The 14,966-nt window shown below is 36.1% G+C and overlaps 1 protein-coding gene across 1 annotated transcript in view; it reads left to right on the top strand.

Moving 5' to 3' along the window:
* ZC3H6 (zinc finger CCCH-type containing 6) overlaps positions 1 to 14,966 on the top strand; it is a 62,511-nt gene that overhangs the window by 22,205 nt on the left and 25,340 nt on the right. Inside the window, exons 2-4 of the mRNA XM_032243678.1 lie at positions 3,010 to 3,190; positions 7,743 to 7,865; positions 13,908 to 14,187. Coding sequence (XP_032099569.1) covers positions 3,010 to 3,190; positions 7,743 to 7,865; positions 13,908 to 14,187 — 584 coding nt within the window. The remainder of the gene's footprint in view (positions 1 to 3,009; positions 3,191 to 7,742; positions 7,866 to 13,907; positions 14,188 to 14,966) is intronic.

Raw genomic sequence — 14,966 nt, 5'->3', positions numbered from 1 at the left:
TTGTCTTTTGGTGAATATGTGCACTCATTTTCTTGGACTGTAAGGTTTTATAGTTTATAAAAGTTCAAAACATTTTAATTGAAATAGCTAGAATGCGAGGACTGCCTCACAAACAATTTTCAAGTCTGAGTGACCATATACCTCTTTGATTTATAATAGAAGCTGGGGAAAATTCTAGTGACTTTACAGCCACTTTAGAATGGTATCATATGCCTGTTCAAGAGTTATGGCTATTATACAGTCAGTCAGTAAATAGCAAGGTGCCGTGCTAGGTGCTAGAGATATCCCTAAAAGACAGTCATACACCCTACATTCACCAATGAGCAAACAAGTCATTTGAAATAATGTACAGAGTGCAATGATAAGAGAAATGAGAGCTATTAGAGGAGTACTTGGAATGAAGCATCTCACCTACACCTGGGTAGTAACGGGAGACATCTTGTAAGAAATGACATCTAAACTGCATCCTAAATAATGATTTGGAATTAGGCAGGTGAAGGAGATATGGTGAGGCTGGTGAGGTGAGCTAGGCATTGAGAGATTTTAGGCACTTTTTAAGGCTTGTAGACTTGAGAAATTGAGCTGGGTAAGCAAAGGGAACCACTGAAGATTATCTTTTTATTATAGAATACCTCAAATGTGTAAATAATAGAGTGAATCCTTGTATACACATCCCACAGTGTCAGCAGTTACCAACTCATAGCCAATCTTATTAAGACCACACCCATTATCCCTAGAGGATTCTTTTGAAGCACATTTGAGATATTATATCATATCATTGAAGATTTATGGCAGGAGAGTGACATGATTAGTTTTGTATTTTAGAAATTACACGTACCTGGTAATTCTAAATTACCTTTAAAATGCACACATCATAGTTTAGGTGTTTTTCATTTGCTGCCATTTATACATAGACATTCACCTTTTTGCATGTACTATTTGCAGTAGTTTCATTTTTTTCAAACTATAACTATTTGGAATTATGATTAAACGTAAAATTGCTTTATGTATTCATCTTTCCATGTGTATTGGTTGGTTTATTTACATTTTAAAATACTATTAATGAATATTTTGGTTTCTATCTATAAAAATGTCATAAAAGTCAGTTTGTTTCTAGGATTTAGCCTTGATAATAGCAAAGATACTAGTATTTGGAAAGGAATTAGATTTATAGTTTTACTATGAATCTTTTTTACAGATTCAAGTTGAGGAATTGTTTTGTGGCTTGCATTTTGTTACTATGTGTGAAAATTTGTTTGCTTACTGTTTTCTTTGTTGGTAAAAATTAAATACAGACTGTCTGGGCATGGTGGCTCATGCCTGTAATCCCAGCATTTTAGGAGGCCAAGGCAGGCAGATCACCTGAGGTCAGGAGTTCGAGACCAGCCTAGCCAACATGGTGAAACCCTTGTCTCTACAAAAATACAAAAATTAGCCAGGCGTGGTGGCGTGCACCTGTAATCCCAGCTACTGGGGAGGCTGAGGCACAAGAATCACTTGAACCTGGGAGGTGGAGGTTGCAGTGAAACAAGATTGTGCCACTGCACTCCAGGCTGGACAACAGAGTGAGACCCTGTCTCAAAAAAAAAAAATTAATATAGATTGCTTTTATTTTATTTAAAAAAGTTTTTTTTTAAGATTAGGAAAAAAATTTGTATTAAATATGACCAACAATAATTAGTTTTGAATAAAATGTTTTATACAGATAAGTTTAAAAAAAATAGTATGACCTCAATCCAAAAGAAGGACAGTGACACAAACAGGCAAAGTACACAACCAATATAACAGGCAGGGAAAAATTCAACTTCACTAGTCATCAAAGAAAGTAAAATTTTAGACCTATTAAGCCAGCAAAAAAAAGCAACTGAAATTCCACCACCAATATTAGTGAAGTTGTAGTAAAACTAATCCACTCATTCCCTGCTAAAGATGATCTAAATTGGTAGAGCCCTTGTGCAAAGCATCATGGTAATACATGTTAAAATTCATGAGCAGGGTCATTTCTGTAGACCAGAAATCTCACTCCTAAATAAGCCCCATATCAAGAATAAAATTCAACCAAAGAATAACTTCACGCTAAAAAATGTGTATTGCTGCGTTATTGGCAAGAAATCAAATGCCCAGTTCTACGTGAATTATTTATGATATAAAATAACTTGACCAAATAAATATACAGCCATGAAATGTATCATATTTAAGTACAAAATACAGCTTGTGGTATGCACAGCAACTAAAATTTCTGAAAATACATAAGCACAGGAAAGGGAACATACAATAAAAAAGAAGTTAATAATATTCAAATGAGGAAATGTTTATTTGATACTGATACAGTATTTTTTAACTTAAAATGAGACAAATCCCTTTGTGCCTTTTGAGGTTTCCTTTTAAGCCACATGCCTATCTTATCTATTTAAATAATTATTTTTTAGAAATAAAAATATAAGAAAGAATAAGAACTGTATGCATAGGGATAAGCCATAAGCTGCACCAACTGAATCCTAGATCCTCTTTCCCCAACAGCAGCCCATTTTTGGTTCTTAGATTGCTTTTATTTTAAAACTATTTAGCTATCTATGGGCCACTAAGTTAAAAATACCTTCCCATAAGTAGAGTATTTCTTACAGCATTTTAGTTTAATTCCTTTTTTTGAAGGAAGTTTAGTAGATGGTAACTATTGCAGTACTTTGGGATAGCACTGTATTTATTCATGCATTCATCTTGTGAGAATCAGTGATTTTAATCTAAATTAGAGGTTTGCAAACTTTGGCTGCTGAGAATGGTTCTTACATTTTTAAAGAAGTGTTAAATGAAAAAGAATTCGCAACAGAAACCATATGTGGCCTGAAAATGTAAAATATTTACTATCTGTGCCTTTACAGAAATTTTTTCAATCCCTGTCTAAATGAATATAACATACATTCTTGGCATATGCCTTTTTTCTTTTGAAAATCTATCAGATTTGTTTTAGAATTAATATTTGAAAATTAAAGTTTTCCTTTTCTTCTATAGAGAAGATGGCGAATTAGAAGATGGTGAAATAGATGATGCAGGATTTGAAGATATACAAGAAAAAGAAGCAAAAGAGAATGAAAAGCAGAAAAGTGAGAAAGCCTACAGAAAATCAAGAAAAAAGCACAAGAAGGAAAGGGAAAAGAAAAAATCCAAAAGGAGAAAACGTGAGAAACATAAGGTTAGAATCTTTTTATTCTTTTGATAAATTTTTATGAAATATAAAATACTAAAAATTACAAAGTAGAAGTCATTATTTTATTATAAAACATATGGATTATTTGTTTTTATTTATGTGATTAAACTTTTTAAACAAAGATCATATGAATTATCTTAAAGATTTAAAAAGTAATTACGTTAAATCTTTTTTTTTTTTTTTTTTTTTTGAGACAGAGTCTATTGCCCAGGCTTGAGTGCAGTGGCACAGTTTTGGCTCACTGCAGCCTTGACCTCCCAGGCTCAGGTGATCCCCTGCTCAGCCTCCTGAGTAGCTGGAACTGTGGGTACATGCAACCACACCTAGCTAATTTTTATATTTTTAGTAGAGACGGGGTTTTGCCATGTTGCCCAGGCTGGTCTCAAACTCCTGGGCTCAAGTGATCTGCTGAACATGGCCTCCCAAATTGCGAGGTTTACAGGTGTGAGCCACCATGTCGGGCTTCAGGTTAAATCTTAATGCAGATTAAAATAAACAGTATTTTAATTGATGGAAGATTGTATACATGGATATTGGGAGGTTAAGGAAAGAGAGTTTCATTCTCTACAGATACAGATTAGCAGCATTGGCCTTGTCCATCTGTTTATTTATTTACTTATTCATTTGTATGTATTATTAAGTGCTTACTATGGAAACCTTTATACTGTATGCTAAGGGTTATAGTAGTGAGTGAAACAGTTGGGTCTTAAAGAGATTACATTGCAATGGGAAGGAGAGAGGCAACACACAAATGAAAAACAAATGCTGTCAAAAAAAAAAAAAACAGAGTACTGGATGGAGAATTATGAGGATTTGGGATAGGGAAGAAGGGGAACCTATGCTGACTGAGCAATCACAGAAAAGTTGGCAGCAATGGAGGGGCAGGTTTTGAAACTCCCTGGATTTCCTCCATTAAAAACGCATCAATTAGGATAACACAACCAAAACCTATTGACAACATCTACAAAAAAAGGAAGAAAAAAGTTAACTCTGATAAACCTAAAAAATACAAATGATTAGGGCCAAACCATAGATAGCAACAAGACCAGTGTAGTAACAGCATTGGTGCAAATGAAGCAGAGGGAAAATAAAGGGACTTCCAGAAACGAAGTTGTCAACAGATATTCATCTCAAATGGTGCATGTCTCGCATAGAAACCTCATGAGCCTATCTGAGAACAGCAATAGAAACTGGGAGGGGGCTGTACTACCACCAGTTTATGTTGGGAACCAGCCCAACGCCGTACGTGGGTGCCCTTAGTCCCAGCAGTGACGAGGGATTGAGAAGGAAATAAAGACAGAGACACAAGAGTAGAATTTACAGCATGGGTCCAGGGGACCAACGCAAGTGTGGGAACCGCACTGGTCCTGAGCTCTGGGCTCCAAACACTTTATTATGTGCACAATCTCATTGATCTTATGGGAGTGGAAGGGGAGGGTGAAGGAGTAGGTAAGATAGCCAGGGTGGGGAGAGCACCTGAGATCCTTCTAAGACATGCTAAACTAGTACTCTGAGTTTATCACCGATTGCTATCAGAGTGCAGCTTCATCAGAAGTATAGCGGATTAGGAGCCACAGGGTCTGACCACTCTCCCAGTGCATCAAGGGGCTTTTATCTCCTGAGCATTGAGGACATAAAGCAATTAAAATTACTCCATATTCCGAGAACCTAGGCAGAGCCTGAGGTGTTCAGTGATCTCTGCCCTGCAAGGCTTTTCTCCTTTGCCAGTTCCCATCTGCAAAGACCCTCCCGAATCTTATGAGCAGAGGTCGCCTCCCTCCTCAGAGATCTTTGCATAAGCCTTCTTTAGGGGGCCCTTATATAGTCTCCATGTTAAGAAGACTTTTGTGGGACCAGAGCAGTATTCCCTGCTCTGCAGCCACCTCGAGGTGTTCCCCGGTGTTACTGTGCTCTCAGATGGTCTTTACCTTAGGCCTCCTGTTGCCTCTTGATTTCTAATTAACTGCACCAATAATATAGTTTAGTTCAGTGTATAAACTTAACTGTTCTCTGAGCCAAGCAAGCTTATAGCTATTTACATTTAATTAACACAGGTCTCCTCCTGGCCATCTTGACCCACAAGTTTATGCATGAATGTAAGGTGACCACAGAAACTGAATGGTGCTGAAAAGGTCTGGACCTGTTGAACGAACCCCTAATAAGAATCAACTAGATCCCTTTCTATGACACAGTCCCAAACTGAGGAGGTAACTGCTGGAGGTAGAATCTACACTGAGAGACAGGTATATAGGGCCAAGGAAAGAAATTGTTAGATAACGAATGGGGGAAAGAAGCAGAAGAGACATAGCTCAGAAAATAGCCGTATTTTTGAATGCTTCATGCTAACATCAGAAGAGATAACCCTAGAGCCATGAAGCCAGGAAAGCTTTCTTGGCCATTCCATCTATTTTTTTCACATGAGCAGCAAGATAGGACTGTGGTCACATTCTATGGTTATTATTTTAAAGTAAAAGAGGATAATGAAGAGAATAAGTCTTCTGGAAAAGAAAGAATACTCACAAAGCATATGAAAAATTTAACCTAATATTTTATTTTTATTTATTTATTTTTTTAAGATGGGGTTTCACCATGTTGGTCAGGCTGGTCTTGAACTCCCGACCCCAGGTGATCCGCCCACCTTGGCCTCCAAAGTGCTTGGGTTACAGGCGTGAGCCACCATGCCTGGCCTAACCTAATATTTTAAAATGACAAAAAGTTAAGAAGAGAATTTAAGCTATGATCAAACAGCATAGAATAATAACGAAACAAAGCAAACAAAAAGGAAGTACTTAGTAAATTTATGAGCAGAAGTTATATAAATTAGAATGAAAACCAGTAGTTTTTTTTTTTTTTCTCCAGCCTGGGAAAGAGTTTCGCTCTTGTTACCCAGGCTGGAGTGCAATGGTGCGATCTCGGCTCACCGCAACCTCCGCCTCCTGGGTTCAGGTGATTCTCCCATCTCAGCTTCCTGAGTAGCTGGGATTACAGGCACACGCCACCATGCCCGGCTAACGTTTTGTATTTTTAGTAGAGACGGGGTTTCACCGTGTTGACCAGGATGGTCTCGATCTCTTGACCTCGTGATCCACCCGCCTCGGCCTCCCAAAGTGCTGGGATTACAGGCTTGAGCCACCGCGCCCAGCCTGAAAACCAGTAGTTTTTTAAAAAAGATTAACAACATATATATCATTGACCAAACCAATTAATAATAAAAAGGAAAGGAAAAAATGTATATGCTGAGGGTGAAATAACTATTAAAAAGAAGAAATTAAAATAATAGGAAATTCATGTATATAATTTTATGAAAATAAATATAAAAACCAAGATGAAATGGAAAATTTTCTAGAAAAGTACTACCTAACAAAATTAATTCCAGAGAGTCAAAAAATCTGAGACTTTTTGGAGTTTAGTGTATCCTACCAAGAAACATAAGGACCAAATCTTTTCAGAGTATAATTCTATTAGTATTTTTTCAGTAAAAGGTTTTCCTTAGACCTGGAGCTGACTTCTAATGGTGACCGAGCAAACTGGGCTTTTAAATAGACATTATTTATTTTAAACCCTAGCCAAGAATGATTAGATATTAAAGTTGAAGCATTTGACAGCATAATTATAAAAAGATTTCTTCATATCACCTATCAAATCAACAAAGGCAAAAGCAAGAAAACCATAAAAACCAAACTCCAGATCATTTAGGAACAAGATAGAGGAAAGCAGTTTGTCTTTCCTAAAAGAACATTTAAGAATGGGGTAGAGAAAAACAAATCCTTCTCTTATAAGAGCATCAGAGTTCAATCATTTCAGCAAATTCGTACTGAGTTTGTACTAAATCTAGATGCTGGGAATGCAAGGATGACAGTACACAGAGCCAGTGTCTTCACTGCCAAGAAATTTAAGAACTCTTTAAAGAGAATGCTCAAGTTGGGAAAGTAATCATTTTGACTAGATGGAGGAGATTTGGTCATTTTTTTGGAAATTATATTAATACTTGAAAAAGCTTACTCTTGATATTTGTTAGTCATTATCAATTACTTATGCTTTTCTTTTCACTTTTGTTCAACTTTGTGGACCAGATTTATTTCATTTTTCTAATTAGTAATGTTTTGGTATCTTTTAGTTTTTGAGTACTCATGCAATAGAATAAGAACTCCAAAGCCATTTTAGGTAAAAACAAATTAATACATACTCTGCTCATACTCTAGGACTCTTTTTGGTGATCCAGGAGCCAATTTTACTTTATTTAGGGTTAGCTTAAAAGTAGTTCATTTTAGAGCACACGGGCAGAGTATTTCTCTTTAGGTCAAAAGGATGATAAGGAAAATGTTATAGTCTCTGAGCAGAGAGGAAGATGTACTTTCTTCTCAGAAAACCTTAGCAAAGTTAGAATGGTGGTGGAGTTTTGAACAAGAATTTTTCAGTAGTACTTCAGAGTCTTCTGGAATAATATAATCTACTGGTTGGTACCTCTGGCTGAAACAAGCTTATCTAATTACTTCCTTTTGCAAATGTAACATGTCTGTCTTTTCCCTCTCTTCAGCATAATTCCCCATCTAGTGATGATAGTTCGGACTACAGCCTTGATTCAGATGTTGAACATGCAGAAAGTTTCCATAAAAAAAGAACTGGTTTCTACAGGGATTATGACATTCCATTTACTCAGGTATTGACATTTTGTTGTTTTGTGATAAAACATAGATAGCATAAAATGTACCATTTAAACTCTTTTAACTGTACAATTCAGTGGTATTAAGTATATTCACAGTGTTGTTCAATCATCACCACTTATCCATTTCTAGAAATTCTTGATCATTCCAAACAGAAACTCAGCACCCATTAAGCAATAATACCTTATTTTCCCCTGCCCCCAGCCCCTGGAAATCACTATTCTATTTTCTGTTTCTGTGGATTTGCCTATTCTAGGTATTTCACGTAAGTGGAATCATATAGTATCGGTCCTTTTGTATCTGGCTTATTTCACTTAGCATAATATTTTTAAAGTTCATCCAAGTTGTAGCATGTGTCAGAATTTCATTCCTTTTAAAGGCTGAATAATATTCCATTATATGTATACATCACATTTTGTTTATCCATTCATATATTGATGGACATGTGGATGTCCATCAAAAAAAGCTTCTGCCTTTTGCTATTGTGAATCATGCTGCTTATGAACATGGGTATACAAATATCTTTTCAAGACTTCTTTCGGTTTATTGGGGTATATATTTAGAAGTAGAATTGCTAGATCATATGGTGATTCTATGTCCAACGAACCATGAAACTGAGGAACCACGTAACTGTTTTCCATAGTGGCTGCACTATTTTACATTCACACTAGTAATGCCTGAGGGTTTCAATTTGTCTACATCCTTGCCAACACGGTTTTTTTTTTCTTTTGGAAACAGCAAATAGGTATGAAGTGACACTTTATTGTGGTTTTGAGTATTGCCCTTTTAAGCGAAAAAATAAACTTTCAATTTTATTCTTTCTGGCATTTTTTCAGACATATGCTATAAATTTGAAACCTTTGCATATAAAGAATACATAATGTATTCATTTTCTAGAGCTAACATAACAAAATTCCATAGACTGGGTGGCTTAAGCAATAGAAATGTATTTTCTCACAGTCTGAAGTCTAGAAGCCCAAGATCAAGGTGCCAGCAGCGTTTGTTCCTTTTGAGGACCATAAGGGAAGGATCTGTGCTAGGCTTCTCTCCTTGATTTGTCGATGGCCTCCTTCTCACTGCTTTGTCCTTACATGGTCATCCCTCTGCGCACAGGCACCCCTGGTGTCTCTCTGTTTCCAAATTTACTTTTATTGTAAGGACACCAGTCAAACTGAATTAGAGACTACTTTAACAGCCTCATTTTAATTTAATCACCTCTTTAAAGGCCCTATCTCCAGATACACAGTATTTTGTTCTAGGCAAGTAATAATGTTCTCAGAGGCACTAGGAAGTATTCAGATCAGTGTGCACTTATCTGAAAAGACCCAGAGTTTGAGTTCTCATTTTTGCCAGTTTGTCACTGTTCTGGTCTGCAAGAGCGCTATTCTTTCTCCTAACTTGGCGTTGCTAATCTCTTGTGAATTTAGAAACCAAAATACTATTTTTGTTAGAGTTATTTCTATTGTCTGACTCACTGTTGCCGCCTTTATAGTTGAGATTGCTAAGTGGCGATTAAATAAATGAGGTTTTATTAAAATATCTTCTCTTAAAATTTGAAAAGAATTCTACACTAGTTAATAATTTTAACTAGTTAGGTAAATATCAGAATGTTTATATAGTCAATATAGCTAGTGATTTTAGAGTCAGTGCTTGTTGCTGTTTCTCAGAACATTTTTATAACTATTCATTAAAAGTATTTTTACCACAAATGACAAAACTTTTAATTCAGCAACACTGATATGGTACCTGCATTTCGTCATTTGCAGTTAGATTTATTCTTTAAAAATACTCAAAAGTCAAAAAGACTTACAATGAATGAAAAGATGCTCAGGATAAGCATTATTATTTCATGTAAGGAGACATTTGAAAATGTCAAGGTTCTGGATTCATAAGTTGTCACTGAAAGTAACCCCAAAGAGGAAGTTCCAAATATTTAAAATAGTGGCAGCATTATTGTAATAAGTCTGTAGCCACTGTGGGAGACAAAATCAATTTGTATGTATAAACAATAGTACATTTGAAACAGCTTATGTTGGGAAAGAAAGAAAGGAAAAAACAAACGAAAACAAAAAAATACTTAATACTTAATACCACTTTTAACTGTACAATTCAGTGGTATTAAGTACAGGCTGGAGTGCAGTGGCGTGATCTTGGCTCGCTGCAACCTCTGCTTCCGGAGTTCAAGCGATTCTCTTGCCTCAGCCTCCGGAGTAGCTGGGACTATAGGCATGTGCCACCATGCCTGCCTAATTTTTGTATTTTTAATAGAGACAGGGGGTTTCACCATGTTGGCCAGGCTGGTCTTGAACTCCTGACCTCAGGTGATCCACCTACCTCAGCCTCCCAAAGTGCTGAGATTATAGGCTTGAACCACCATGCGTGGGCTTTTGAAGTCTGTATTTCTATTGCCTGTTATTTTTTGCTGGTTCTCTTTCGTGTGATCTAATCTCTTCTTAGGCCTATTTTTGTTTTCAGTTTTTTCTATTCTGTGCTGAGCATTGTATTTGCAAAATATAGTGCATTTTGTAGAAATATTTTTAGGCCTCGGATGATGTTTTTTTCACTCAAAAAAGGTTTTTACTTCTGCCAGATTTCTGGTTACCCTTACAAACTTTATTCTAATTTCAGGATTTGAGACTTCTGGGCTACCCAGATTCCTGAAGCCTGGGCTGCAGTCTCTGATTCACATTTTGAGATCCCCTTATAATTGAGGATGGGGATTACTAAGCTTCCACCTTTTCCAGACTCTGAACCCCACCTTTTGTTTACATAGACAACAGAGACAGTCAAAAGTGCTGTTGGATCTTTCGGCTGATTGTTCCTGATGGGGTTATACTCTTGGAGCAAATGCAGCTCCAAATGTTGCGCACTTCTTAGGATTTTCGTCTACTCCATGGGTATTGGTCTAGTAATCCTTCACTAATTTGTTAGCTGTCTGATGTCTACAAACAGATTTAAGAAAATATTTTGTCTATCTTTTCTACTTTTTTAAGCGGGACAATTAGTCTGAATTACCCAGTCTGCTATTATAAGAAGAGAAAGTTCAATACCATTTCTTCCATATATATATTTTAGAGTTGACTCACTGAGAATTAGATTATAACCTAACAACATCTAAAAGTCTCATTTTCTTAGATAACAGGTATCTGCTATATAACTTCTACAGTTGCAGGGCAAAAATAGAATACACTGTTAACATCTAGCAGTTAAATTAGAGGGCTTAATATGTAGCTACCTTTTTCCTCATCTTTTTTCAGGGCCTCCTATTTCTTTATTTGTTTTCAGTGATTGCTGGAGGCCCATTTTTGTTTTACAGAAACTAGATCTGTCACATTCTAGCAGTTTGTGTAGCCTAATAATCAGTTGGTAAAGTGATTAGAAAAGCTATCTATTCTCAAAAAAAGAAAAGCTATCTATTTTGGTGAAATTTATTCTCTTTTTCATGTATCTTCTCTTGGTTGGGCTTGAAAAAATGCTTGCTAGACTCTTGCGCCTGAGTGCATTTTGTTCATCCCAGTGATGAGTATGTGAACCATAAGGAGATATTCTAGAAAAGTGGGGCTGCTCTGTAACCCTTTATTCATTTCATGCTTCCTGGAAAACTCGTACCACATGGGTGGCACTCTGACTCAAATGTGAAAGACCTTAGCAGTCCACATTAGAAGTCTTTAACCACAGAAGCAGCCCTGGGCTAGAATGTGCATCCTTAGGAGGATATTAAGAATATTTACAGTTGGGAAACTAGGGAGGAGGTAAATGAAAGTTTAGGTATAATTCTACTTAAAAAAGTAGGAACACAGATTATTTTTATAAACCCATGCAAATCAGAGAACTGAATTAATAGTAAGAATTTAAAACTTCCTTTTTTTTTTTTCTTTGAGCTGGAGTTTTGCTCTTGTTGCCCATGCTGGAGTGCAATGGCCCAATCTCGGCTCACCACAACCTCCACCTCCGAGGTTCAAGCGATTCTCCTGCCTCAGCCTCCTGAGTAGCTGGGATTACACACATGCATCACTACACCTGGCTAATTTTTTTGTAGTTTTAGTAGAGATGGGGTTTCTCCATGTTGGTCAGCCTGGTCTGGATCTCCTGACCTCAGGTGATCTCCCAAAGTGCTGGGATTACAGGCGTGAGCCACTGTGCCCAGCCAGCATTTAAAACTTCTATAAGAAGCATCTAATCTCCAGAGAAAAATTTATACTCATCTATTAACAGAGTAGTCTTCAATCATAAAGCATTGAAATGTATCAAGTATCAATATAACCACAGTTTTAATAAAAGAAAATGTAAGCATCATTTAGTTAATCTTCAACTAATCTACGCAATTATTTTTTGCTTTAGTTTTCATAGTGGCTTTAAAAAAATGTCAGAAACACTGTGTTTTGGCTAGAATTGTAAATTCACTTCTGAACTTCTGAAGTGCTAGACTAAGGACGGAGTTTATAAACTTTTAAAAGGTAGTACTTAAAACAAATAAAAAATATAATACAGTGTTTTTAAAATTTAAAATTGATAAATAAATTGGTTTTCTTGATTAGTTATGTACTTTTTCTCAATTTTATAATTAGAAAGATCTAATACTTTGCTGCATTTAATTAAATACATAGTCTCATAGTGGTATTTTGCCTGAGTAGTATTTTATTTATATATTTTGAGACAGAGTCTCAGTCTGTCATCCAGGCTAGAGTGCAGTGGTGCAATTTTGGCTCACTGCAACCTCCTTTTGCCTCCTAAATTCAAGCAGTTTTCCTCCCTCAGCCTGCTGAGTAGCTGGGACTCAGGCGCACACTACCACATTCAACTAGTTTTTGTATTTTTTGGTAGAGACAGGGTGTTGGCCAGGCTCTTCTCAAACTCCTGACCTCAAGTAATCCACCTTCCTTGGCCTCCCAAAGTGGTGGGATTACAGGCGTGAGCCACCGTGCCTGGCCAGAACAGCATTTTCATATCACATTTAAAAGGCACTAAGCTGGCCAGGTGCTATGGCTCATTCCTGTAATCCCAGCACTTTGGGAGACTGAGGTGGTCAGATCACGAGGTCAGGAGTTCCAGACCAGCCTGGCCAACATAGTGAAACCCATCTCTACTAAAAATACAAAAATTAGCTGGGCGTGGTGGCGCGTGCCTCTAGTCCAAGTTACTCAGGAGGCTGAGGCAGGAGAATCGTTTGAATCTGGGAAACAGAGGTTGTGGTAAGCTAAGATTGTGCCATTGCACTCCAGCCTGGGCAACAGAGCGAGACTCCCTCTTAAAAAAACAATGCACTAAGCTAAAGATGAATTATGGTTTGGATTTTTCTAGATCCTTAAGTTGTAATTATGTGCAAATTTTCATCCTTTATTATAAAAAATTTCAGAGGATACTGTAGAACTAATGAAAATACTTCAGTGAATACAGACAAATCTGAATACTGTCATTAAATAAACTTCTAATACTAAAGTGTATTCTTTGCTTTCATATGCTTTAATAAGGAAGCAATAAAATTAAAAATGTTTATTGTAATAAACAGTTTCTAATGAGCAATTTATTCACTAGATGTCTTTCACTATTAGGGAAAGCGATATACACAGTTTCTTTTTACAAAATTTTCCACATGTTCAGTTTTTTATTAAATATAATGTTATTTGAGAATTTTCCAGGGTTAGGAGAAATCACATGTTTTTCCACACTCCCTGACTCCAAGCTATTTCTATCTTTTCTTTATTTTCAAAAGGCCTTTCATTTTCTGGAGGAAGAATTTATGTATGATGGTATATATTTTTTACTTTTTTCTGTGTGTAAGATATTGAGATACAGAACATAGAAAACAAAGGCTAAAGCATAAAGATTACAAGATTTAATTATTTCAGGGTAACATTTAGGCTTTTGAACTTAGTATTAAGTAGTAACATAGGTAAGTACTAATCAAGTCAGAACTAATAACTATCTTTTCTCCTTCTTTCTCCAAACTTGTTGAAGGAGAAAAGGATGTCCTGTGCTACTGTTAATTGCTATATATAATTGAAAAATCCTGATAATGATTGTCCATTTTCACTTAGCGTGGACATATATCAGGAAGCTACATGACATCAAAGAAGGGTCAACATAACAAAAAATTTAAAAGTAAAGAATATGATGAGTACAGTACTACCTACAGTGATGACAACTTCGGTAACTACAGTGATGACAACTTTGGTAACTACGGTCAGGAAACAGAGGAAGATTTTGCCAGTCAGCTGAAACAGTACAGACAAGCTAAAGAAGCCTCAAATACTGCTTTAGGGTCATCATTTTCTAAAGAATCAGGGAAAAAACAGAGAATGAAAGGAGTTCAGCAAGGTAAGTTTGAAATTACAGCCTGTCTTAGAATATGAGAACCTTATTAAAACAGGAAGCTATGGAGTAAATACTTAGAAACTTCTTATCCCCTCTCAAGATTAGCTTATTCTTGTAGAACCTAAATTCATTTTCTTTTATTTTGTAGACCTTGAGAACAAAATCTACAAATATTTCAATCTGTATGATATATGAATATTTTAGTTGGAAAGACATTCTAATAATTTAAAAATACATAAAAATTTAATACAACTTGTTTATGTTTTTCCCCTTGCTTCTGTATGACATCAGTATACAGTTGTCTTGGCCACTGTATGTATTGCTTTAAATTTAGAGCAGTAAGAAGAGAATTCTGGGAAGCTATTCTTTTATTAGGCTTTAAAATACAACAGTCATTTTTGCTAAGCACATGTGCATGGACTATTAACATCCTTTGAAGTTGGAGATAGAAACATAATCTAAAGACATTTTTACACTGATTACCTGTTTGTCTGCAGTATTGAGTTAAATGGTCCTTGGAGAGACCAGGACAAGTTGCTAGCTGTTGACAATAAGTGAAGAAACTATGGGTCATGTAAGGCTCAAATCAGCCTTAACTATTGGCTAGTCAGTATGTCTGCTTCAGGAAAAGTGGAGCAATATGAGACTGAAATGAAGTAGTGAGGAGCCACACTCTATGAAACTACCTTTTAATTATCGTTGCATACAGGAATCAGTTATGAGTAAATTTGGTTATTTCTATGACTTTATTTTTTTCTTGATTTTCTAGCAAAATGTCTGAA

This window comes from Sapajus apella, unplaced genomic scaffold, assembly GCF_009761245.1.
Source record: "Sapajus apella isolate SASKATOON/1434 unplaced genomic scaffold, GSC_monkey_1.0 scaffold52, whole genome shotgun sequence".
Lineage (NCBI taxonomy): Eukaryota > Metazoa > Chordata > Mammalia > Primates > Cebidae > Sapajus > Sapajus apella.
Note: the sequence above shows the minus strand (reverse complement) of the source record. Positions and strands in the feature narration are given on the sequence as shown.